This window comes from Falco cherrug, chromosome 4, assembly GCF_023634085.1.
Source record: "Falco cherrug isolate bFalChe1 chromosome 4, bFalChe1.pri, whole genome shotgun sequence".
In the NCBI taxonomy this organism is placed as follows: domain Eukaryota; kingdom Metazoa; phylum Chordata; class Aves; order Falconiformes; family Falconidae; genus Falco; species Falco cherrug.
The window spans coordinates 101,172,695-101,196,955 of NC_073700.1; the positions used below are offsets into that span (position 1 = coordinate 101,172,695).

Consider the following 24,261-nt stretch of genomic DNA (forward strand, 5'->3'; position numbering starts at 1 on the left):
ATGGGCATGCACTTCTTGCTGCACTCATTTTTATGCCCAGTGTTTGGAATGCAAATCTAGACGTACCTCTAAAAATTACTTCTCCTGTAGCTGATGTGTGGTGTTCCAGTGTCTGCAACATATGTTCGGAGTGGGCCAGAAAGGTGTATTGGTTATGTACCAGCCCAGTTCAACTTCTGTGATTATAGACAGCTCCCCTCTCCCAGGAAATTACCTACAAGAAGCAGTAAAGAAAGATTTTTGGCAGTAGATTTCATCTTCAGAGGGGAAATAGGTTATATAAATTGGATCTCTGCGTAGAAATATCTTGTGTCTTGCGCTGTAGTGTAGCAAACTATCTGAATTGCATTGACAGCAATTGAATTACTCAACTGCTGAACTAGAACATTTACGTGCAAGCACGTACATTTGATACACTGTTTGTAGGCACCTCCACAATTCACCTTCTCCAAAACCACAAGATTTCAACAGCAGTAGGATGCTGTGGGGGCTGTGGAGACGCTTTTCATGTTCTCATCATAGAGAGCTGGAGAAGATAATGTTATTCACAATTCTTCAACAAAGAACTGTCACTCATCCAAGGCACTTTCCTTTTAGTCCATTAATTTGTGATACAGTTTCTAGAAAAGAGAAAGTTTGAAATGATGCAAATCTCTCTAAACCAGTTCTGAGCAGAGAAACAGTGAGGGGCCAGTTGCTTAGTGATAATCACAAAGGCAAGGAAGAAAATACTGCAAGCTCTGCTATATCTGCACAGTCGACGTGATGAAAAGGCCATGGCCTTGCAAGGGAAACAACATTAAACTGCTTTGTTGTGTTGCTTGTGAAGATTTCTTACACGCTCATTCTACTTGATTACACTCAAGTTTGATAATCAGGTGGTTTGAATTCAGGGTTAAAAATTTCCTACTAAATAATGCTAAGGGTTCCAATATACTGTTACTATGACTTTTGTAATAAGGTCTTTAAAAATCAGGTGATATTTCAAAACACAGGGTAATCCATAGCATTTTGCATATACTTTGTGCTCTTCCCACATACTTACAGCACTACGAAATACACTTATGTGAGGCACAAAATACGCCAATGATACCAAGGCTGCCCTAAAAAGTTTCCTCAGATGATTAGACAAATTCTGAGGGAAGAATTCGATATTAAAAAGTTACTAATGCTAGGGCTGGCCTTATCAGCCATGAGGTCACTTATGGGGTCCCTTCCTCCTTGCTCAGGTACCTTGATCCCCTATTAGTCATTCCATGGGCCACAGGCAGTCTGTCCTCCATAAGGCAGGGGGACATCAGCAAAATAATTTCTGACAGCTGCCAGTGTCTTCCTGTTCAGGAAATACAAGCCAGAGCTTAGTGAACACTCACATTTTTTAGTGTCAGTTCCTGGGTACAGTGCCGGTGATTACAACAGCAAAAATCTGATTTTATAAAACAAACATAAAAATCGCAGTCTTGCTTACCTAACTGCTAAGTGTTTTTCACAGTTACAAATCACTGCAAAATAGTAGAATATGAGGTGATCCAAAGACTTTTTTTTACCAAACAGGTCAATAATTCTTTAATTAAGAATGAAAGGGTAGCACTGCCCTGGCCCATTTGAAAGGACTAATGAAATGAGGATGCACATTATTTCTAGCCTCAGAAGTATGCTGTATATTTATACAAATGATGCAAACCTTGAGGCAATACAATACGAAGCCAAAAGTACAAATGAACTAAAGATTAATGCAAACATAATGAAACACCACAAGGGGAAATTCAGATTGCACAGCACCTATGCATAGCTGCAAACAGACGGCTTCCACATTGTACGATGGCAATTTCCAGTGTCCTCAGGATCCCTTTGCCTCTACAAACTTTGCATCTCAAGTTGCACATCACAAAGTGCTGGACAAAAGCTGGTACCTCGGAGCAGTCCTAGGCACATACCTCTCTCATGGCCACCAGCGCAGCACCATCTGCTGGGAACACACACAATCTGGACAAATCTTTCCAGCACCAGTGTTTGTCAGCACCCATCTTCCTAAACATAAGACATACTGAAAATTTCCATTTCCCTGGTTCTTCGCTCTTCTTTTCAGCAAAGATGAAGCAACTAATCTCTGCAAGTTAATCAGATTGTTACTTGAGCAATTGGCAGCCCGGAGGACTTGGCAAAAAGCACAGTACAGCCTGCAGAAAGTTTGCATTTTAAGGTCCTATCCAAGAAGTCATTTCCGTACAGTGGCCTCTAATCTCTGCAGGCTAACTTCACAGGCAGGCATTTCCAAAAGACTGGTACAGGCTAGTGATGCCAAAATGAAGCTGGGAACCTGAGGCAGGGCCCCTTAGACTGAGCAATGTTTCTGGATGTTCATCCCTTCCTAGGAGACAGGTTTCAGACATTCAAAAGTGAGACAGAAAAGGCAAGAGTTAATTCATCAGAAAGTGCTGGTAGGTGAGAGATCTAAGCTAGTGAACATAGCACTGACTATGTTATTTTGCTAGCATTAAATCTGTGGAAGAATTAGTCACATTTTAACAGTCTAAACTAAGCTTCATTATAAAGGAGGACATCAGCATCTTTATTAGCTATGAAAAACACCATGTATCCTCCCCACATCAACAGCAAGGTCCAGCTGAAAAATTTTAGCAGGCTTTTTTTTCTGGCTCAGAAATGTTTTTCTGCTCAGAAAGACATCCGCTGGAGGAGCTGGAACCTTTGATGAAAATCAGAAAGCTTGCACCCTGAAAGGGTACTCCAGGACAGAATTTCTGCAACCTCAGAAGGGCTGGTCAGTGGTATGGACAACACGCTGAGACAACTGTACTGCTGCTACTGTGGGAAATACCTCTATTTGTCCTTCCTCAGGGATCTCCTCACCCCATCCCATTGTGTGGCACAGGCTAGGCCAGAAAGGCATTACTGAAAAATGTCCAAATGTTTTGTTTGCAGAAGGAAATGCTCCATTCAGCAATACTACTGAGGGTTTTGCGGTGGGGCTGTTTTAGCAAAACCTTAATTCTTTGATCTCCTTTAAAAGCAACACCGAGCCTCCAAGAACTAAGGATCCTTAGTAAGATGTAGGTAAAAGTGAGTTGAACTAAATGATACTATTTTAAGGTATAAACTTTACATTGAGTAAGAGATATAAGAAAGACGCCCAGGAACTCCTGACGGAGTTGTAGGCATTATTCCGTATTAGCTAACCAGTTGTGCATGCTGTAAAGTGGTTCAAGATGACAAAACATATCAGAGATTTAGAAACCAGCTGCACTTAGGAGAGCAAATTCATCGAGTTTGTTAAAGAAACTCTTTTTTTATTTGTAATCCCAGTGGCCCGAGTTAGCACAAGTAATCCACTTGTGTATTCAGACTTTCAGTGAGAACTAACTTTTTATTCACCAAACAAGAAAGGGTCATCCATTATGTTTTTCAAATAAACGCTTTCTGTTTACAGTTAATAACATATCAAAATATTACTAGGTTTTCATCACTATCTGTCCACAGCTTTGCAAATTCACTACACCACTCTGTCATTTGCCACACGATGGTATTTGCAAGCACTTCTGAAAAATCCAATCTACTACCCACAATCTATATTTCTCCTAAAACATTTTATGAGTCTGGAAAACAATTTCTATCATGAGAATTTCATAAAATAGCAGGGAAAATTGAGCATATAAATCTACATAAATATCTAACCGTAACAACCTCTGGCACTTTAATTCAACATAGCTTAGTTTCCTCCTCATAAAAATGGTTTCATTTCATAAAACATACATTTTAACGTAAAGATTACTATAGTTCGAATAATCTGAATGACATTCCTGATTAATTCTTTTTTCCAATTATTTTTAGTAATAAAAATTTAACAGGAGGGAAGGTCACTGTGACCAACAATGTTCTCTGAATCCAGCTGGAGACTGCTAGCAGTAGCTGCTTACAGTTTTAGTAGGCAAATCCACAAGCCCCAAATATTTTTCAAGTGCTAAATCAATTAGTCAATATTAAAAGGCCATATATAATAAAATTCTTCCTTCAGTTGCCCCTGTAAACGTCATTGCTGTTATCTCACATGTACAGGGCACAGTGGCAACTTGCAGGCTCCACTAGTTGGTGCCTCACCATGCAAGTCAGAGATGCCCAAAATAACGGTCCCTGACCCAAAAGCCTGCAGTTTAAATGTCAAGTCTCCTCAAAAGGATGGCATAAATGAGGGGTTATATGAGAGAGGATTTTTATTAAACGTATAGGTTGTGCATTCTAGTGAATACTATTGCAGTGCATATAATTCCTTTTCAGAACAGTATCTCGAATCTCCACCAGACTAATGAGGCATGCTCTTTTAGTTTGCTTTTATTTCAGATAGGCTACATACTAATTCATACTATATAGCTTGAAGCCTTCATGCATGATGGAGCAACAGCCAGAGGAGGGAAATGAAATGGCAGTCTCCTCACAGAGCATGCCACTATTTCTCTCTCCTGCTTCTCCTTTTTCTTCTGCTCCCAAAATGCAGAGGTTTGTATGTGTGTGAGGTCTGGCCGTGGTGGCAGAGCACAAACTCCAGCTCACGGGGCCAGCTCACGCTGGTCGAGGAGGTTAGTTGTCACTCTGAAAGAGCACAACAGATACAAAACCCGAGGTGAGGGTTTAAGCGTACTGGGGTCTGGATGGAGGGATGAATACTAGTTTTTATTCAGCCCAGGGTATGCCCTTAGCATCCACTTGCATATAAAAGAGGAAGATGTAGGTGTCAGGGAAATTGTTTGCTGGCCATTGATTTCAAACAGCTTTCAGGCCATCTTTAAATCCTTACATCACTGTATTGAAACCAAAACATGATCACATGCCAGGAACATGGGCAGTCACTCAAACTGAAGGGTCAGCTAGAGGATCGGCTAAGGCTTCAAAGCCCAAGGCCAGAGCTCTGCAGCAGCGAGAGCAGAGCTTCCTAGCAGCCCCCAGGCTAGCACGGGAGGGCAGTGCCTGCCAGAAACAGATGCTGGAGGGTCCTGCCTCATTTTCATGTTTTAGCAACACTTACATTGTTTTTTGTCCTGCTAGTATCTGCTTGAATCCAACTGAAATTACAGTCGCTGCCTAGCACTCGCTGCTCAGGACTGCTGGGTACAAAAGGGCATACCGGTGTGCAAAGGTGTTTTACTAAGAGATCAAGCAGTAACTTGCACAGGACCATCTCATTACTATTTTGCTGGAGTTAAGCAATACCAAAACCCGCGGTGGTAGCCTCTCAGCAGTGCAGTATGTCCAGCTGCACTGACAAGTTCCAAAGAGAACGTAAGGACTCAGCACAGCCCCTGAACTACTTACAATAACCTCCATTCCACCTTAATTCACAGAAAACATTTATTTAGGCAAAGAGATGATGAGGAGGAAGGTATCAGAAAACAGGTCTCTGAAAAAGCAGCGGCAAAAATAAATGCTGTACATAGTGCCTGACTTTTTAAATGAGGGAACAATTTGTTAATTCATCTTCGGTTTTAATAAATACAGCCTATAAAGTGAGGGAGCATAATGTATTCACAAAAGTCTGTAACTACACCAAAGGAAAGACACTAGTTAAAAAATATCCAAACAGATTCCTGATTAGAAATAATTATTTGTCTTTGGTTACATCTTTTTGTTTCCTCAATGGCCAGGAACAAGAAGATAACACCCCCAAGGAAGACCACAACGTAGATTTACGTGATGAATGACTACTAAAGATGAAATGTAAATGTTATAGGATGATGGGAAAAAGACAAGGTACCAAGTAAATCCTGCGCCACAGGCAGAGGTTTCAGTTCAGCATTTGTCTGGCCCTGATCATCTAAATCCCTGAAGGTATCATTCTTAGCCCACATAAGGCAACAGATTTCACTTGTCTCTTTTCAGACTGAGCACGCAAAATGAATATAAATTATTACCTGGTTCCTTTCAAGGTTCAAAACAGAATAGAAAACTCAGACTCAAATAACTATTTGCATATTTACAAAAGCAACTTATATACTTTTAATGTAAATAAATATATTGTTTATTTACATTTATTTATAGTTCTATTACACAACATAAAGTATATATTAAAATCATTTTGCTGTAAATTCACATGGGCCAAGGAAGAGGCTTATGTATTGGAACAGTCCTGAAAAATCATTCAGATGCGTCACACATGGAAGCATTAATCCACATATGGATTAATACTGCTTTGTAGCTACTAGTCTGTGTGCCCTAACTTTAGGAAACCCTCAAGAACAACATTTAGGGCCTTCTGGTCATGAAGCTCTGCCAGCAAGTGTAATTCCTGTGGAAGCTCTCTCCCTTCCAGCACGTCTTCTCATAAGCAAGATGTCCCCTGACAGCAAGTCCTGCCCAAAACCCTGTTCAAGAGCTTATAATCATCAGCAGTGTAAGCAGTTGGAAAGGACCTGGTATCTGACATCTCTTTTTCCTGTGGATTCTCTGATGTTTGATAAAGGGTGAGCCTTTCTTTCTATGGATTACTTCTCATCTACATGGATGTCCATCTTCATGAAATATGCAGGAACTTAATAGCTCTGTGGTCTCGATTCCACCACAGTCAAATTCAGACAAAATTGCCCAATGTTGGATACTTACTCAGAGGCCAGGAATGACTGACATAAGCAGGCACACAAACAACAAGTGCAACGCCACCATTGCAGCCAAGAAGGAAATAGACTACCTTGCTGTTCTGACTTGTCTGTTGAACAGTGACAACCACATTGCTATTAATTGAGAATTATCACTTACTGCCAGCCTTATTACAGGTGAGTAAGTTTTTGAAAGAGAGGCTCCTGAAGTGCAAGGAAGGTACTTCTGCATATATACAGTAACATCAGAGAAGATCTCTTCCTGATTTCTGTACCCTATGCTATGCAAATGTGTAACTTCACTCCTCACCTGATTGTCACAATATGATTAATGCAAAGCACTCCAATTCTCACGCTGAGCAACATGGCAAATAAGCAGAGAAACTACAGTTTTAATTACCAGCATGAACAAAAGTTCTTAAACCATCCATGTATAGTCTGTGTTCAGAAACTCTTTATGAAACTAGCACTTGAGATGGCTCATTCAACCGTTCTCAGCTGACTGGCCTGGGCACCAGGAACATAAATACTCACTTTAGGATTCTACCAATATAATAGTAATAGTAGTATTATGCAGAAAGCCTACAGTGGAGTCATGACTCAACAGGATTCCAGAGCTGTTGTGAGCATTGTATCATTAAAGGAGGTTTTTGTTATTTGGAGTCAAAGGAGATGGTCTAGAAAGCAGCAAGGCTGAAAGGCAGTCCAGCAAGTAATTCCTCCTTTAACAGTGAAACATCTAATTTCTTCAGTAATTACATATTTGTCTACAGCTGACAGGTACAGAAACATTCTGATCAGCTCTCTGCAGTCACAGAGTTGCAACGACTCCAGAAATAACACTTTCCTTAATTACTTGGGTGCTCAGTCTGACCACTGGATGACAGCCAAGCAGAACAGTGGACACGCAGTTAACACAGTATGGAACCTGGGCCATCACAAACAGATCAACTATCAACAATCCTCTTGCTGATTAGGAAAATATTTATCTAGGTGAAGAGATGAAAAAGAAATTATCCATCCCCAAATGCTGGTTAAGGAGCAGAGCATACAGGCAAGGAGTATTTAGATTTTAAATGGACCTGTCTTCTTAGGCAGAATACAAATAGCTGAGACAACACTTAGACATTATGACCCAGACACTCAGCTCATCAAAGTATGAAGATATGCAAGTGATGTTGCTATTAACTGAAGAATTTATGCTGGATGCAACTCCCAGCTGAATGGTTGCCTTGCTTTGACTTAGCATCAATGAATTTTACCTCAGACCCTCACTACAGCCCCCTAGTATGTGCCTGGTTTATCCGAAGATCATTTTCTGTTGCTTTCAAATACCCAAATTAATTACATATGAGGAAGTAAGCAGATGAATGCAAAAGTAGGTAAATGTCTGGTGTCATCTTCCCTTTCCTACACAGCAAGTTGTTGCACACATGCACCAGTACTATCAACTTTCATGCAGTTCTTCCCGTAGATTATCCTGGATATACCAGTGGGAAAATGTTCAATGGTAAAGTCAGCAAATGTTTTAAAATGCTTGTATGCTGCTTTAGCCAGAGGAAGCTTTATAGTCAGTCCATTGCTCAATACAGTCAGCATGTCTGAAACACTTATGCTTCATCAACTGTAAAAGGTACTTCCATTGCTAGAGAGTAATCACACAGAATCACAGAATGGTCAGGTTTGGAAAGGACCTCTGGAGATCATCTAGTCCAACCCCCTGCTAAAGCAGGTTCGCCCAGAGCAGGTTGCACAGAATTGTATCCAGGTGGGTTTTGAACGTCTCCACAACCTCTCTGGGCAGCCTGTGCCAGTGCTGCATCACCCTCAAGGTAAAGAAGTTCTTCCTCACATTCAGAAGGAATTTCCCGTGTTGCAGTTTGTGTCTGTTGCCCCTTGTCCTGTCACTGGGCACCACTGAAAAGAATCTGCCCCATCCTTTTGGCACTCGCCCTTAAGATATTTGTATACATTGATAAGATCCTGTCTCAAAAAAAAGAAAAAAAGAAGAAAAAAAAAAAGAGGTAAGCAGCAGCCATTTCCTAGGTCTGCAGTCAAAAAAACTCACATTCAAGTTCTGAAAACATACACTAACTGCAAATACACTCCTCAGGTTCAAAACTATATACACAAACTATATAATATATTGGAGGATGTGGAGTGATCTGATGCTTATGGATGAATCACCCAGGGAAGAAAAGACATGGCAAGTTATTCTGAGGCTCCACACATTCTGTCATCCACCCTGAAACTATAAAGCAGAGATATAAGGCCTTAATGGATGACCACAGCACAAGAAATTGAACCTAGGAGCCAGTCACTGTTCAATGCCCAACAGCAGGATAAATTGGGATTCAGATTGGGATTCTAGTTTGCAATTGATCACTGTCACCATTCAAAGTTCAAGGCTCTCCTTACTTTTCCTGGGAGCACTGCTGAAGGTGATCCTCCACTGTTTCTTCAGTCAGTCTGAACCAAAAAGAAGTTTCCCATTACTGTGTTTTGTCTTCACATCTCCTTCCTTTTTTTTCAAGGGTGATTTTCTGAAGCAATTTGCCAATTTTTTTGTTTGATTCCTGTCTAGCACTGTTTTCCCTGTTTATCTACTGTTTTATTACACTCTGTCTATACCTTAACCGACCCCTACTGTTTCTAATCCTATGCCTTTTTTAGCTCCGATTTACTGAACTTCCATTTCCTCTTTTCCTTTCTTTTTTAATTTTCTCATTTAGAAATCACATTTCGTAATCCTTTTTGGCAGCAAGATAGAGGTGTCATGTACTTGCTGGTGTGCAGATGCTTTCCTCATAAGCCCAAGATCTTTTTCATCCAGATACTAAAAGAAGTTGATTCTAAAGGCAGACTTAGAGGTAGGTACATGGTTATGTACTACCTAGTTAAAGCAACGATACGCTTTATTTAGAGAATTTTGAAATAAATTGAGACTGAATGGGTAGTCTCCTATCTGACTACTTAATCCTCTACTGCATCTGTATTTTTTGAATCTCAAATTCCAGCTAGCTAGTTATATTATTTCTTAAAGTCCTGGCAGTGGAAGTTCAAAAAAAGCCATAAGTGAAAGGGAATAAAACAGAATATGAACCCAACACAGGAGTTCCCTTGTGGAACCTTAAAACTGATTAGTGCCACTTTCTGTAAGGTTCAGATCAGATGCGATCATCTGTAAAGTCAGTCTTCCAGAATAAATGTCAAACAGCATGATTACCAGAAAAAGGCCAAATGGTATAAGACTTTCAAGCTTTGCAAAGCTCAGTGTGAGAGGCCCTTATCCCTCCAATGACTATCCATTGACAGAAACTGAAGGAGCACAAAATGTGCCAGAGGGAAACACTGATTCCACACAATCAATAATTTTGATTTTCATGCTGTCACAATTCAGTAGTAAATTAGGAATCAGAGGATCTACCAAGAAATGCCAGATGGTTCATTATGAAATACACCAGCTGTCCTTTTTCCTCCAACGTCTCATTTTAAACTGGTGGAAAATTAAGTTACTTTAATCTACAATAAAAACAGACACCAAAATAAAGGTTCAAAAGGATTCACCTAGTCTGCCAGCATGATGCCATGTAGTGTAATCACTCAGCCATTTCACAAAACAGATCACATATTTCCACTGAGGTACCTCTGCTTTCAACACCATACTGGCCCTTGTGTAACAGAGATCATAGTGTCAGGCTAGAAAAACTGACAAACAGCTGTTAGTGTAAACTGGATGAACACCTATACAGTTAAGCTACCAAGGACGAGTCAAATGCATACATCATACCTGAAGTCTTAACAGGGCAGTTAGCACGATTCTCATTAGATGTCATGTCAAAGGTGGCTCCTGCAGTAAGTCCCTGGGAATAGAAAGCAAAGGCAGTTTTAGAGGGATATACATGAATGGCTTGAGATGAAACTTCCTAGTTCAACAGCAATACACTTATTTCCAAAACACCCGTGTATTTGAACGGAAGGCAGGGGGTAAAGAAGTTACTTAAAAATCATATCTACATTCACTATATTTGGGTGCTACCTTTGCAAAACCAGTAACTCAGAACTGTTAATAAATAAATCCTTGGGGTTATAAAAGGATACCTTCTCAGACATACTGGACTAAAACTCTCCTATTTCATTTTAGTTGTATTACTTAAGGGATTAATTTGGCATGTTTTAAGAATATAACAGACTATGCATATTCTTCAGAGCTCAGTCCCAGTTATTACAGCACAGCCAAACTCTTTCCACTAAGGTTTGCTAGATAACAAATCTATCCTTCAGCCAAGCATGAAGATGTAAGCCATGCAAAAAGAAGTGGTCCAGGGGGACATTTTTCACATTGCCTCACAAAAAAACCAATTAATTTTCAAGTTAATTCTTCTCAGCTCCCTAGCTAAAAAAGACGACTTAATTTCTGTTGCTAACGTGAGTGTTAGCAAAGTCTAAATTACAGCCCAGTGAAAAATGTGTATGATTTGCTCACCTACGTAGCTGGTTTATGTGTTTATAAATTTCAATCCTTCAAAAACTTTTGGAAGGTTACTCAAATGTATCATTGTTAGACCTGCAGCCACAATTCCTCCACACTAGTAATGCAAACTACAGTAGTTGGGGGGGTTAAGTACACACAGTTACTCCTCTGAGAGAAGAAATAAAAAATTATTTCATGGACTTTACATAAATGTAGTCACACAAGTTCCTTTTTCTTTCTTGGAAATTGCCAGGCATCTCTGAGTATACTGGTTATTCTAGGAAAAAATGGGTTTAGGCACCAGGATTCCCTTTATACTTTCAGATACTTGGTACCTCATACTTCTATGACTAAGTGTCTAGGATGAACAAGAAACAGTGAAACAAAGTGAAAGATCAGCAAAAGATGAACCAGTTCTAAAATTTAGATATGGCATTGAGATACAGCGCTTAAAAAACTCAAGAGAAACAAACATTTATCTTTATTTCCAAACAAGATAGAATTTTAAAATAAAGTTTAAACATTTCCTTGTAGTATTACTAATACAAATATTGTTGGAATGTGAAAAGAACTTGTTTTCCCCCCTTAAGCTGCTTACGTGATTTTTTTAAAGTTATTTCTCCTTTAATAACCAACAGTTTTAATAAGCACTTGACACATAATTTTTTTTAAATAATACATCTATGTATTAAAAGTCTCTCCTCTTTCAAGTGTTTTTAAAAGATAAATTGATCCACTTTGGAAGACAATGTTTATACTACCTCTTTTTAGCAGTATTGTAAACAATGCAATCTGTTTTTTAACATAATCCACAGCTTCTTCAAAGTGTCCTTTTGGAGGCTGTAGCCCTTTTTTCAAAGGACCTTCAAGAAGAATGTCTTTAATCAGTATTCATTTCAAGTAGATTTTTTAGTAATTTCATAAAAAATCCAGTCTGAGAAGTGTTCTCATAATTGTAAATAACTAAATACTCAAATTGTAAAAACTATACTAGAGAGCAGTTAGATAATTCATACGCTGTTCTTCCAGATTTCCTTTACTACTGCTTTTGGCATATCTTTTTCTTTCTTGTCTTGCTATCAAAAGATTACGTTACATACTGGAGAAGGTTAAATTTTGCCAGAACGGAATGTTTTATGTAATACTAGCCTTGTGCTGAACACTGACAATGATAAATGCTGTGCAGTTAACTTCCTATTATTGCGTCCTTTATGTCCCAAGGACCTGAAGCGCAATACCGAGCCAGGGGAGAAACTGCCTAAGAAATCTGTATTTTCTGCTTTGATTAGCTTTAGCTAGCCACTTGCTGACTTTTTTGTTGTGCTTAAGCACCTACATGCAATCTAAGAGGTTGATAAGCAAAAGAAAATTAATGGCTTCCCAGCCTGCCTGTGCTTCCCTCACCTATGGAGAGGTTTTGCCAAAAATCCAGTGTTCTCTGTCTTTCTTTGGACAGCAAGGTATTACCTCTGCCTATAGATGGAGAAACAGAGATAAAGTGAGTAATGTGAGCTGAAGTCACGCAGCGAGCCAACATCAGTTAGTAAAATATAATTTTATTCTTAAACCACCCTTTTACATCCATAGTATCGCACTTCTGGAAAGTAACGACACAAAACCCATTATTTCTGTGCACGGGTCTGAAACTATGATGTGTGAAATGTGACCACCACCAAACACTGAGCCAGGGTGAAATTAATTTGAATAAAGGGCTTCAGCCCTCAGGAACCACCTGCGAGCGGAAAGGGACCACGGGCAGGACACAGCTATTTACCAACCACGTCTGGTTTTGCTGATGGCATTGCTAGCACTACCAGCGTAAGTATCTACCAGTGAGCATCACCTTATTAAATTTAATCATTTGTGATTTTCATAGCACTCTCCACTTAGATTCAATCTTTGTACAATGCTGTTTTTGTAAGCTAACTTCTACGTGTTCACGTTACCACACAGTGAGTGCTCCTGAGGCTTTGGTGTCCCCCATTTGTGTTGAAACTATCACCACATTTGAAGCCCAAACACCAATTTCGGCTGTTTTCTGACTACATAGCCTAACCGTTCAAGCTGTTTTTCCTAACTCCTGAGAAACTACTTTATTTGAAATACAAAGTTTCCATAAGCCATGGTTATGGAAACAAGCGTATTGCCCCTCTATTTTAGGGAGCTTCCGAAGTGCTGTGGGCAAAGGAAGCAACGCTGCTTCATGGAGGTGGATAACACCTGAGGGGAGCAGGGCAGCTGGGCTGTTCTGTACCCGACTCAGCCCTGGGCGAGCCGAACGGCTGCCACCACTCGGCGCGGAGCGGGGTCCGGTAGCTCCACGCCGGGCCCCACCACCTCGGGCCGCGCCCGCCGCCGCCTGGCCGCCCCTCGGGCCGCAGCCGCTGCAGCACGGGGCTCAGCCACGGGGGCGGCACGACGGCTCCGCAGCCGAAACCAGCGCCCGGCCGAGCTCCGCCGCCCGGGGCAGCAGCGTTTGCCACCCCGGTGCTCGGCCCCGCCTCAGGAGAGGAGCTTCCATGCGGCAGAAGGACGAGGGCGGCGAGCCGGTAGCGGCGCTGCCCCGCTGCTCCCCGAGCCTCGCCCCGCGCCCCGCCTCGGAGACACCCTCACGCCGCCGCCCACCGCCGCCTCCCGCCCTTGCGCCTGCCCCGGCCACGCCGCCATTACCGGCCGCAGCGGGCGCTCGTCCGTCGCAGTGAGCGGCGCGTTGCAGGCAGGCGGCGCTGGCGGGGCTCCGGCGAACCGTCGAGGGACAGATCGGTGGACGACAGAAGCGGGGAGCGGGCTTGGCTTGGGCGGCTGCTGCGGCCGCAGGGGTGGCGAGGGAGGCGGCGGGCGGCGCGGCACGGGAGGCCGCGGCGCGGCCCGTGAGGCGGGAGGGGTGCGGGGCCGCTGCTTCCACCCCGCGCTGCCGTGAGGGGTTGCTCCAGGCTGTGGGGGCGTGGGCTTTCCCCAGGCGGCCCGTGCATGCTTTCTGTCAGGCTGGTGCCCCCCGGGTGACCCCTGAGGCAGTTGCCTGAGCGAGGTTGTGCTCCCTGCCTGGTCTGGCCTGTGCCTGTCTTGGGTGCTGGGCTAGCTGGGGTGCTATTAAACATGCTCTAGTGAGTGGATTTGGTGGATTTTATTGCTTTCTCAAGGCTGCTATGATGCCACAGTTAAGATCAGGGAAGGTGGTAACAGCTAGCAAGGGGAAGTCAGCCGACAGAATGGTCACCAGCTCGGGCTCTCTGGGTGCGGGGGTAGGACATGAGCCGGCGAAAAAATCAGTAGTCAAGCAGAGTCCTCGCCTGGCACCAAAGGGAAAACCTGAGCAGCTCTTGTCATCCCATCTGCAACCTGCCCTGCTCTCCAGCATTTCCTGTGAGCAGTTTGCTTCTCTTGTGCCCGTGCAAAAGAAGCAAGGCAGGAGTAGCCAGAGATTCCCAGGTAAAAGCAAGGGAATACAGTGCAGGAGGGCTGCCAGAAGCAGCAAGGATGTAGCTTTGGCAGTTTCAGATGCTCTATGTGAAGATGGGCAGGCAGTGACCACAGCTGCAGCAGAGTGTTGGGAAGAGCCTGTAAGGAGTGAGACAGGACAGGGTCAACAGGTTTTTTTCTTAGGAACTACTTTGCAAAATAAATTCTCAGCAGGGATTGGAGGGAAAGAACATAGTTCAGAAGGAGTGAACCTCTCAGGTTTTCAGGAGAGTTCAGGGAAAAATGACAAATATTCCTTTATGGAAATAAAACCACAAATTCCACCCTCTGAGGAGGAAATTAAGGGCACAGAGAGACATGGTGTTTCCTATTTGCCAGTACCAGAGGTGTTGCAACCCAGCAAGGGCACATGTAGTACTGAAATGAAAAGCCCTGACTCCATGATGATACCGAAGGTGCAAATCCCAGATCATCAGAAGAGTTTGGCGACTCGGGAATCCTTGCCTGAACCAAAACCCCATGAAGAGGTAGATATGCCAGAGAAGTTGGGTGGGTGTTCTTTAATTGGATCAAGAAAGCCAGGGACACAGCAGAAACAAAAGAGATGCTTGAGGAAGAAAGAAGGGGCATCTTTGGTGAAACCAAAACAACAAGGTTCCAGAGGGAGTGGCACATCTGCCTTGCTAGAACTGTATACACAGTGTTCAGAGTGCAAGAAAGGAGCTGGGAGCCTGAGGAAGAGGGCACTGGTGTCAGAGCAGCTACAGCATCTAAGTGGCCAAGAGCAACCAACACCCCGAGGAAAGATGCACGAGCATTGCATGAAGGAGGAACAGCAGAGCTCAAACCCTCAGAAAGGAGCAGGCAGCCTTGGAGAGAGTGGTGAGTACTTGTGCCCCATTGTAGAAGTACAGGTGCAGAATTTGGGCTCCCAGGTCAAGGGACTGGTGCTGCATTAAGACCCCATTAAAAAGTGAAAAAACAGGAGGTAATTTTTTCTTTTGCAGGTGTGTCTGTGTGGGACAAAGTCATGGGGGCAGGAAAGAGTGGCCTCTACATAAGTCAAAGTGGCTGCTAACTTAGCTCAAGAAGTGTAGACGTAAGAGCTAAGGTCTGCTTTACAGTACTGTACAGTACAAGAAAACAGACTTTAGGAAGAGGAAGAGCTTTTCTTGAAGGAGAAAAGCAGTACTATAGCGCAAAGGAGAGGAAACCACATACCCTTTGGGAGGTGGGGAGAGGAAGGGGTATTGGCAGCAGCAGGCTCCAAGTGAGAAATTATTTTCTTTTTCCCTCAAAAATGATCAGTTCATTTATGTGTAGAAGGTCAGGCACAAACAGGAAAGGAGGCAGTAGTTTCAGCAAAGCCAACATAAAAAACAGTCAATTCTTCATCCATCTGTGTATTTGCTTATGTTTTAATATGTATCATGCTATTTTGTTTTAGTGCTTGCCTTTATAGGATGCTGGGTTTTGTTTCCAGAACTTTTTGCCTTTTAGTTACTATTCTCTGCAAAATCCTAAAAGATGTAGCAACAAAGATTGTATTTTGGTGTATTAAGAGAGCATTGTATCAAACTGGAACAATTTTGAAAGGATGTTTGTAAAAGTCTCATTTTCATGAAAGTTGTCTAAAAGGCATTCTTTTTACTTTCAAAATGGGTACATTCAAATGAAAAATACTTGCTGTAGGCTGTTATTAAGAAATATTATATCTAGGAACCATATTCTGAGAAAGTTTGGTATTAAAATTGTATCTTATTTACTTTGAAAACTAAGATCTTAAAAAAATCCATCATTCTACCAGTACATTCTTTAGTCCATTTCCAGAAAAAAAATTCAGAGGTACAGTTTTTCACATAATCTGTATTTGCTTTTAATTAAAAAATTAAAAAAAAAAAACCTTTATAAAAATGCAAGCCCTGCAGTTTTCCTAATCTTCTTCAACAGTCTGATGCATTTGGTTGGACTATATATCTGGAATAAATTACTACATTCTTATGAACAAGCTTTCCTGTTACAGAGCACCTACTGTGTAAACAAAAGATTTTAAGACCAAGTGTGCAAACAGCACCTGCATGGTTTTTTGCCAGACTTGCTCTAATTTGTTTTCCACCTATGTTTTAAATCTACAACTTCCTATGTCCTTGTTACACCTTAAAGTTTTGTTCATCTTCACATTTGTTTCTGAAGACAAAATATCATTTGTTACTGCAAGTCTGCTAATAGTGGTCGCTTAAAAAAAAGCAACTGCTAAAACTACAGAAACGTTTTAGCCTTGTACACTATCTTGTTCTTTGATAGCCTTGAATGTTTTTTGTTCTCGTTATAAAATAATGTAGTACTAGGATGGTCATTCTCCCTTAGCATATTCTTTAATGACATTCTTTATTTTTTAATCAGCAAAGGAAAAATGGAAAGCAATTGAGCAGGAGTTCGGTACACGAGCTGTGAAGAAGCTTAAGACAAATCAAAACAAATCAGAAGATTCTGAGCAAAAGGAACCTCACTACTATGAATTTCCTATGGTTACTACTTCAGGTGGGACTCGAAGCAAGAGCTTTCGATGTCATCCTGTAACAAAATCTGGCATCCAGCGTAAAAAAAGGAAACCCAGAACTGATCAAATTGGGTGCTTGCAAAGTGTTAGTGTGACTGCAGCTGAAAATGTGAGAAATGTATCTGCAAAATGTGATGCTGAACATTGCAAAAATGTCCTAAACCACAGTAATGGCTTGCTCTGTGCAACAGAAAAGAATCCTTTTGTGAGGCTAGAGGTCTGTAGTTATATCAATACATTTGTGAAGTCTTCAGCTAGTGAAAGTAGCAGCCATTATAAATTAAGTGGGTTCTTCCATGTAGCCCAGGATAAAAGCAAGCATGTTTTTCCTGACAGTGGTGTAGAACAGAGTGATATGAATTGCAGTGCTAGTAGAATGCGAAGTGAGAGATCACCTATAAAATGTAGTTTATTGTTTAATAAAGAAACACCTCAAAATGTAGAAGGGTGTTGTTCATGCTGTCAGAGTGAAAACGCTAAGTGTTTAAGGGGAAAAAGGTGGAGTATTGGTAGAAGGCATAGAAAAAAGATGAAAATCACTGAAAAATCGGCAGTGCAGAATGTTTTCACAGCCATAGCTCATGAATGCAGTGAGTGTGAGCTACAAACAGAAGCACCAGTTGCCACATCAAGCTCCCTTGCCGTTTTAGGAATAAATCATAAGGAAACTACTCTTTCAGCTTCATATGATCATACATCAAATCTTCATATAAGAAGACCTACTCATGAAGTACAAAATATATCAGTCTGGAGAAAGGATAGTACCAAACCACTTGCATTTGAAGATGGCTTTAAGACATCTGAGCTCTCCATGATAGCAGTAGGAGAAAACTCAAACAGTATGGCACATCGTTCTGCTGCCTCAGGTAGCCTGAGAGTGCTAGCTCAGGTCCGTGATGTTCCCAGTTGTCACAAAAGCAAGACAGATGAAAAATTGAGTAAAGTTAATAAGAAACTGCAGCAGTTTACCTGTCAAAGAACAATACCTATGACTGGTAAAAAAGTTTGGCCTTTCGAATCATGTGCCAGGACTTACAAGTGGGTTCAAAAAAATCATGGATCCATCTCGGAAGGAAAAAAGCTTTCAAGGGCTGCTTTCCAGGAGTCCTCTAGTAAAAGTAGTGTTGAAGCTGTAGGAAGCAGTGCTGTGACTGGGAATTTGAGGCTGTTGGAGTTGCATATGTCATCAGCAGAAATTAACAAAGCATCTACACATAAAATAAAGGATCCAAATACTGAATGTCTGACTTCACTTGAAACACCAGAATCCTCTTCCGTGAATATTTATGAGGCTTTGAGAAGGAGCAGTGAAAATGTGGAATCAGCAGTTAGTATGGACAGAAGTGCTGTGGCTTTTAACCATGATGATGTGCAAAAAGTTAAAACAACCTTGAATTTTACAACAAAACAGAAAGGTAAAAATAAAGAAGCTGTAACAAAGAGAGACCTGTCTGTGACAGTCCAGACAGGTAACACACACAGAGCAAACTTCAGCCATAAAGCATCAGTAGTGAACCAGACATTTTCTGATTTAAAGGGAATGAAAGGATTAAGCACTGGAAACTTGACAAAGTTCAAAATTCCTTTATGCAGAAATAAAACTGAATTCAGAAAATTGAAATCTGTCCATTCATTTGAAAGAAAAACATGTAGTCCAGTAGAAGTTCTTGACAGCATTAGTGTTTCGAGGAGGCAGCAATCAGGTGAACAGACTTTTCTGCTTAATTCTGAGGAGCAGTCTCTTACTGTCACAAGTGATGCTATGTCTACAGCTTCCATGAAGAAAGAAATAGGTGAGATCAACAGTAAGGACTTTCAGAACGATGGCTCTGAAAACCTTTCAAATGAGATGTCTGTGCTCCCTGAGCAGTTTTCTTTATATCCACATCCTTTTCTCAATGGGCAACTAGCAGCATCTGTGCCTGATTTCCATGATACTAAATGCATACTAAAATCTAATTTTCCCAATCATTCTTGGAAAACCATTGACTGCTCTGTTTCATTAGAAATAAATGATGATAGAAAATCAAGAGAGAATCTTTCACAACATGAAAGTCAACATTTTCCAGATATTCTTGAAGCTTATGAAAAAGATGTTCTTGTCATTGATGTGATTCAAGATGACCCTGACCTTTTTGGAACAAATAATGAAAAGGAATTTGCACTTGCAGAGTGTGAAAATTGTCCTGTGAAGGCGTCCTGTACTAGCAGATGCATTGAAGACAAAAAGCAGGATGTTAAGCCTGTTATCTCAGAAAATAGAGACTCAGTAGATGATAATTTTAGGTATGCATATAATTCTTTTTATTATAGTAATTCTAAGTAATTTGTTCTCATATCAGTATACTTTGGTTGTAGTGGTCAGTCTTCCTTACAGAATTTCAGTAATTTCTGGGTTGATTTTAAATGTCAAAATTTGATTGAGGTAAGGCAGTATTCTGAATGCAAATACATTAATTGGTTCTTCGTAAGAACTAAGATAAACTCTGAATCAAAGGAAATCATGGTCCTAAAGAATTGGTTTAAACCAAGTGAAGTGGAATGTGAAAGTATAAACAAATTAAGAATATTATTTTTAATAAATAATATATTTAAATATCTGACTTGATTTGAGATAGCATGTATCCCTTTGATGGGAGATTTTTAGTTGTAAAGTTGTATAATACAGAGAAATATTTTTTACTTTCTAGGTGCAGCTTATTTTTCTGCTGGATCTGTATGAGTAAATGGTTGTCTGTACAGTAACATTCCATTCTGTCATCCTCTTTCCCTGCTTTTCTCCTATCCCCAGACATGTAAATCGTTTTCAAATCTGTAATTTGGCTGACACAATATAGATGTTTATGATTCTGCATCTTCATTCAGCAAGTTCCTGGTGTAAATTATGGGTATTAATTTTTTATGGGTTTTGAGATGATAATGAAAGTCACTGAAAGGGGAAGAGAGGTTTAAAGTAGAAACAAACTTTTGTAAAAGAGGTAGTAGTCCTTTGAGGGATAGAGGAACTAGTTAACTGTCTAGTCTGTTTTCTCTCTTAAGCTTTGATACTTGTGTTTAATTAAGGAGTTTTAAGATTAATTTTTTCATCTTACAAAGTAAACCATAAAGCTTAGATAGAAATAGTACAAGATTTTCCACTGAAGATTAGGGTTGTTTTATTGGGAGGAGTGTTTTAATTTTCTTCCTGTGCTCTTTCTGGGAGGTGTTATGTTATCCTTATTTTAAATAATGTTTTAATTATTTTCAACGTTGTACCTCCTTATAACTGCATTCACTTTTTTTACTCTTTACTCTCCTTATTCTTTCTCCTTCACTAAGCCCATGTGCCAAAGAGGAAAGGAATCTTCTTTGAGGTGCTAAACAAGTTTTTTAGACATGAGAATATAAAACTTGCAGATGTTAATAGAATAAAATTTCTACCAAAACAAGCCTCTCAAGAACAGGGCAAGTCTTTAGTAGGAGCATGCAGCTTAAGAAGCAACTAGGCTGCCTCACAGTAAATTTTTTAGTATGAGTATTCATGTTGTGTACATTTCTGTATATTATATACACTGTATAACAGAATTGAGTATTTGCTTTGTATTACCCAGGGTAATAATGGCTGTTCAGAGATGGTTTCCCACAGACTGTCCTGACAGCTCTTTCACAGAATGGAAGGCCAGAACATCTGAGCCCTTTACACTCGTGTATTAGTTATGATAGTAAAGTTTGCTATTTATATGAATACTAACTGAAAATTACTGGCTTTTGTAAGTGCTTTGTAGGGAGGACAAATATTCCCTTTAATTAGTAATGACATTGAGTTAGAGTAACATTATTACAACCATTAGATGAAAACTGAACTTGTTTGAAGTCGTATTTCAGCTTTCTTCCTGGTACCTGCTGAATTTGCTTGTCATCAGCCAAGACAAATAAAAATGCATGGTTCCTATTTCTTAAAATTTCCACTTAATCTGGTAAAGAAGCAAGCAAAATTGTCTGGTTTTGCTTTTTACCTTCCATAGTTTGATGCAAAGATCATTAGACAGTGACTGATTATAGTTGGTAACAGTCAGGAACATATTCATGTAATGACTACAAGAATATTAAAGTAGGGCAATAGACTATACCACAGTGTTATCAGGTGGCTTATGGTATAACCAGATAATGGCCATTTCATGCTATTGATTTTTTATTTTGTTGTTATTTACCAGATACAACTGGGACTTCAGCTTTGTTTGGCCAACCAAAAAAGTGATTATGCTGGTAGAGTTAGGCTCACATTGTACTACATATTTTGAAATAAAATACTGTTTTTGTTAATGTCCTTTGTTTTGTTTTGGGGGGGGGTTTTGTGTGTGGTTTGTTGGGGTTTTTTTCTTTCTTTCCAGGTGTTCTAGACTATTGTCTATATTTTCTTGTCTGGCTTCTGATTTTATACATGCTCGGTTTTGCTTCATTGCAGTATTAGTTTGTAACACCACTTCAGCCTGTCCATGTGGAACAATGAGTCAGAACTGCACTGTTGTAAACCAACTCTAATTAGTTTGTATGCATGTTTTGTTTAACCTTTGGTTACTGTTAGCCATTATACTCTAGATGAATGTAATCTAGGTAGAAGAGCAATGCAAGCACTTAATGGCTGCACAAGGTGGTTTTTGCTGAATGTTTTCGTTAACTGTATCAATACATAGCTTTTATTATCATTTTTTCAGATTAATGTTTCAGATTAGCAAGAACAGGCAGATGATGACAGAAAGAATCAGGATCTTTGCTAATACAGTTTTAGTGCATGTATGCATGGGGATGGACTTCAGAACATTACTTCTTGTGTACTGATATTTTAGTCTGGCATTGGTACAGAGCAGTAAGAACTGTATTTCTGCTAGCAGCAGGTTATTCTGAAAGTGTAGCTGGGTTGTTAAAAAGCTTTTTAAAATGTGTTCAGTGTTACTTATGAGTTCAATAGCATTTAAATTGTAATTGTAAAGGAAACGATTGGTGCCTTAATTTGTAGTTTTCTTCCAACTACAAAAATCTGAGATCTAGCAGCTTGTCAAAATGACAGTTGCTGTAATGAAGTAATACTTTTTATTGACATTTCATAGTGAAACAGTGTGAAGGATGTACCAGCTTGATTCAGGAACTGACAAGTGTTCAGTGGCAACTATTAGCCACTGTGGGTTTGTAGCTATTAGCGTGGATCCATGTTTTTGTTTGAGTTTTGAATTTAAACACCAAGACATGTTTAGCCAATGACACTTTTTATCTTTGACTGTTTGTGACCTTAAAAGCCATAGGGGTATTTTTAGTTATGAAAATTCAAGGATAGTAATTTTTGGCTTCCAAATTTCAGATAATGTGGGCACCTGCTCTTCAAAAGCAGAACATAATGGTCACAACAGTGATTGAGATACAAAATTCAAATAAGTCTTGGGGGGTTGCTATTGGTTGATTAGTTGGATTTTTTTAAGCGAACTAACCAAGCAGCCAGCAACCACAGATGCATCTAATATTGCTACACATCTGTGACCTAAAGTTTCCTACTTAACTAATTGTGCTTGTTCATGCGCCCAGAACTGATGTCTCTGACCAAGTAGTTTTAAGTAGGACAAGCAGGTTGTGTTCTTTAGTCCAGGAAGATTCAGAAAAGGCTCTGCTTGTGAATGTCATGAATGGTTTGATTCAGTTAGCATGCTCTGCCTTTTAGGGTAAGGTTATTCCTCTGGTGGTTGCATTTTAAGAAGAGAATAGTGAGTGCTGGTCACTTCCAGGCATTAGTTGCTAGTCATCAGGAAAGGATTCTGGATCTGCAGCCTGAATGGGGCTGTGAAAACTCAGGTTTCGCATATAGTTATGTTTGCCATTTTCTATTGCATACCCCCGAGTGACTCCCAACAGTGCAGGTTTTTGAATCAATCATCTGAGGTGTTTCTTTTCTCTAATGTAGGGATTTTAACTCTTAAGTGGCATCCAGTATATCTCTTCATCCCAACAGAACTAGGATGATACCTTTGAAAGCACATCAGCAGCCATTCTTGCTCTTAGGAGACTTCTGCATTTTACTCTTTTGAATAAAAAGCCTAAACTTGAATCCATTTTTCATATGCAAAATAGCAAAGTGAACACTGTGGGTTCTGTAACTTGTGCTGTAAAGAGAGATTTGCTTAAACTTAATCAGCATCATGCAAGAGCATCCCACATTCTGACATGGTCTAGTCTCTCTCCATTTCTAGATCTCTAAAAGGTGTTGACTACTTCTGATTCTGTCAGTGCTCCTAGATTTGTCAGGTTGGTGAGCAAATGCCAAGTACGGTAATAAATGTAGTTTTCTGTATGTGTTTTAGACACCTTCTTTATGAGGGCTTACAAGGCGCTTCTGTAACTATTTCACACTACACAATTGGCAGAATCTGGTAAAGATTTGGAAGTGGGTTTTGACCTGAACATGAAGACTTTGGTCTCTTGATGCTGCTAAATATTTTCAGTTTTCAGCAATGTTTATGAAAATGACAGCTTTCTGGAACTGTCTGCACTGCAATTTTACAAAAAAGAAAGTCTGTTGTTGTTGTAGGCAAAATCACTCAAACTTTGCATTTCACATAAAATTGGGGGGGGGGGGGGGGAGAGCCTGCAGAGAGCCTGCCTCTAATAAAAATCACTCTCATCACTGCAAAATTGCTGTAACTTATTTAACTCTGCTTCGTAATGAATCTCATGCATATACATAGGTATCTGTGCCTGAATGTTTGTGTAGTTCCAAGTTATGTGTATTGGGAAGCTTTCATTTCCACTAGGTTGTTGCAAATTTTCATTATTCCATTTTGCTAGGCAGCTTGCTGTCACTATACTTGGTGTCATTCTCCAGGTACGAGCTTCCAAAAAATCTGTGATGATCAAGTTGTTTTATGTAGTCTATATATAATGTTTTAATATCAGTGCATATAAATATCTTAAGGGGGGGGTGGCAGGAGGACGGGGCCAGGCTAGTTTCAGTGATGCCCACTGACAGGACAAGGGGCCATGGATACAAACTGCAACACAGGAACTTCCATCTGAATATGAGGAAAAACTTGTTTACTTTGAGAGCAACAGAGCCCTGGCACAGGCTGCCTGGAGAGGTTGTGGAGTCTCCTTCGCTGGAGATAGTAAAAAAAACCCTGGATGTAATTCTGTGCAACCTGCTGTAGGTGAACCGGCTATAGCAGAGGGTTGGACCAGATGAT

General features: G+C 40.4%; 1 protein-coding gene across 1 annotated transcript in view; it reads left to right on the forward strand.

Moving 5' to 3' along the window:
- The first annotated feature begins 13,678 nt into the window (after nt 1-13,678).
- TOPAZ1 (testis and ovary specific TOPAZ 1) overlaps nt 13,679-24,261 on the forward strand; it is a 42,884-nt gene continuing 32,301 nt past the window's right edge. The window contains exons 1-2 of the mRNA XM_055709711.1: nt 13,679-15,378; nt 16,900-19,342. Of these exons, the coding sequence (XP_055565686.1) occupies nt 14,223-15,378; nt 16,900-19,342 (3,599 nt within the window). The 5' untranslated portion in view covers nt 13,679-14,222. The remainder of the gene's footprint in view (nt 15,379-16,899; nt 19,343-24,261) is intronic.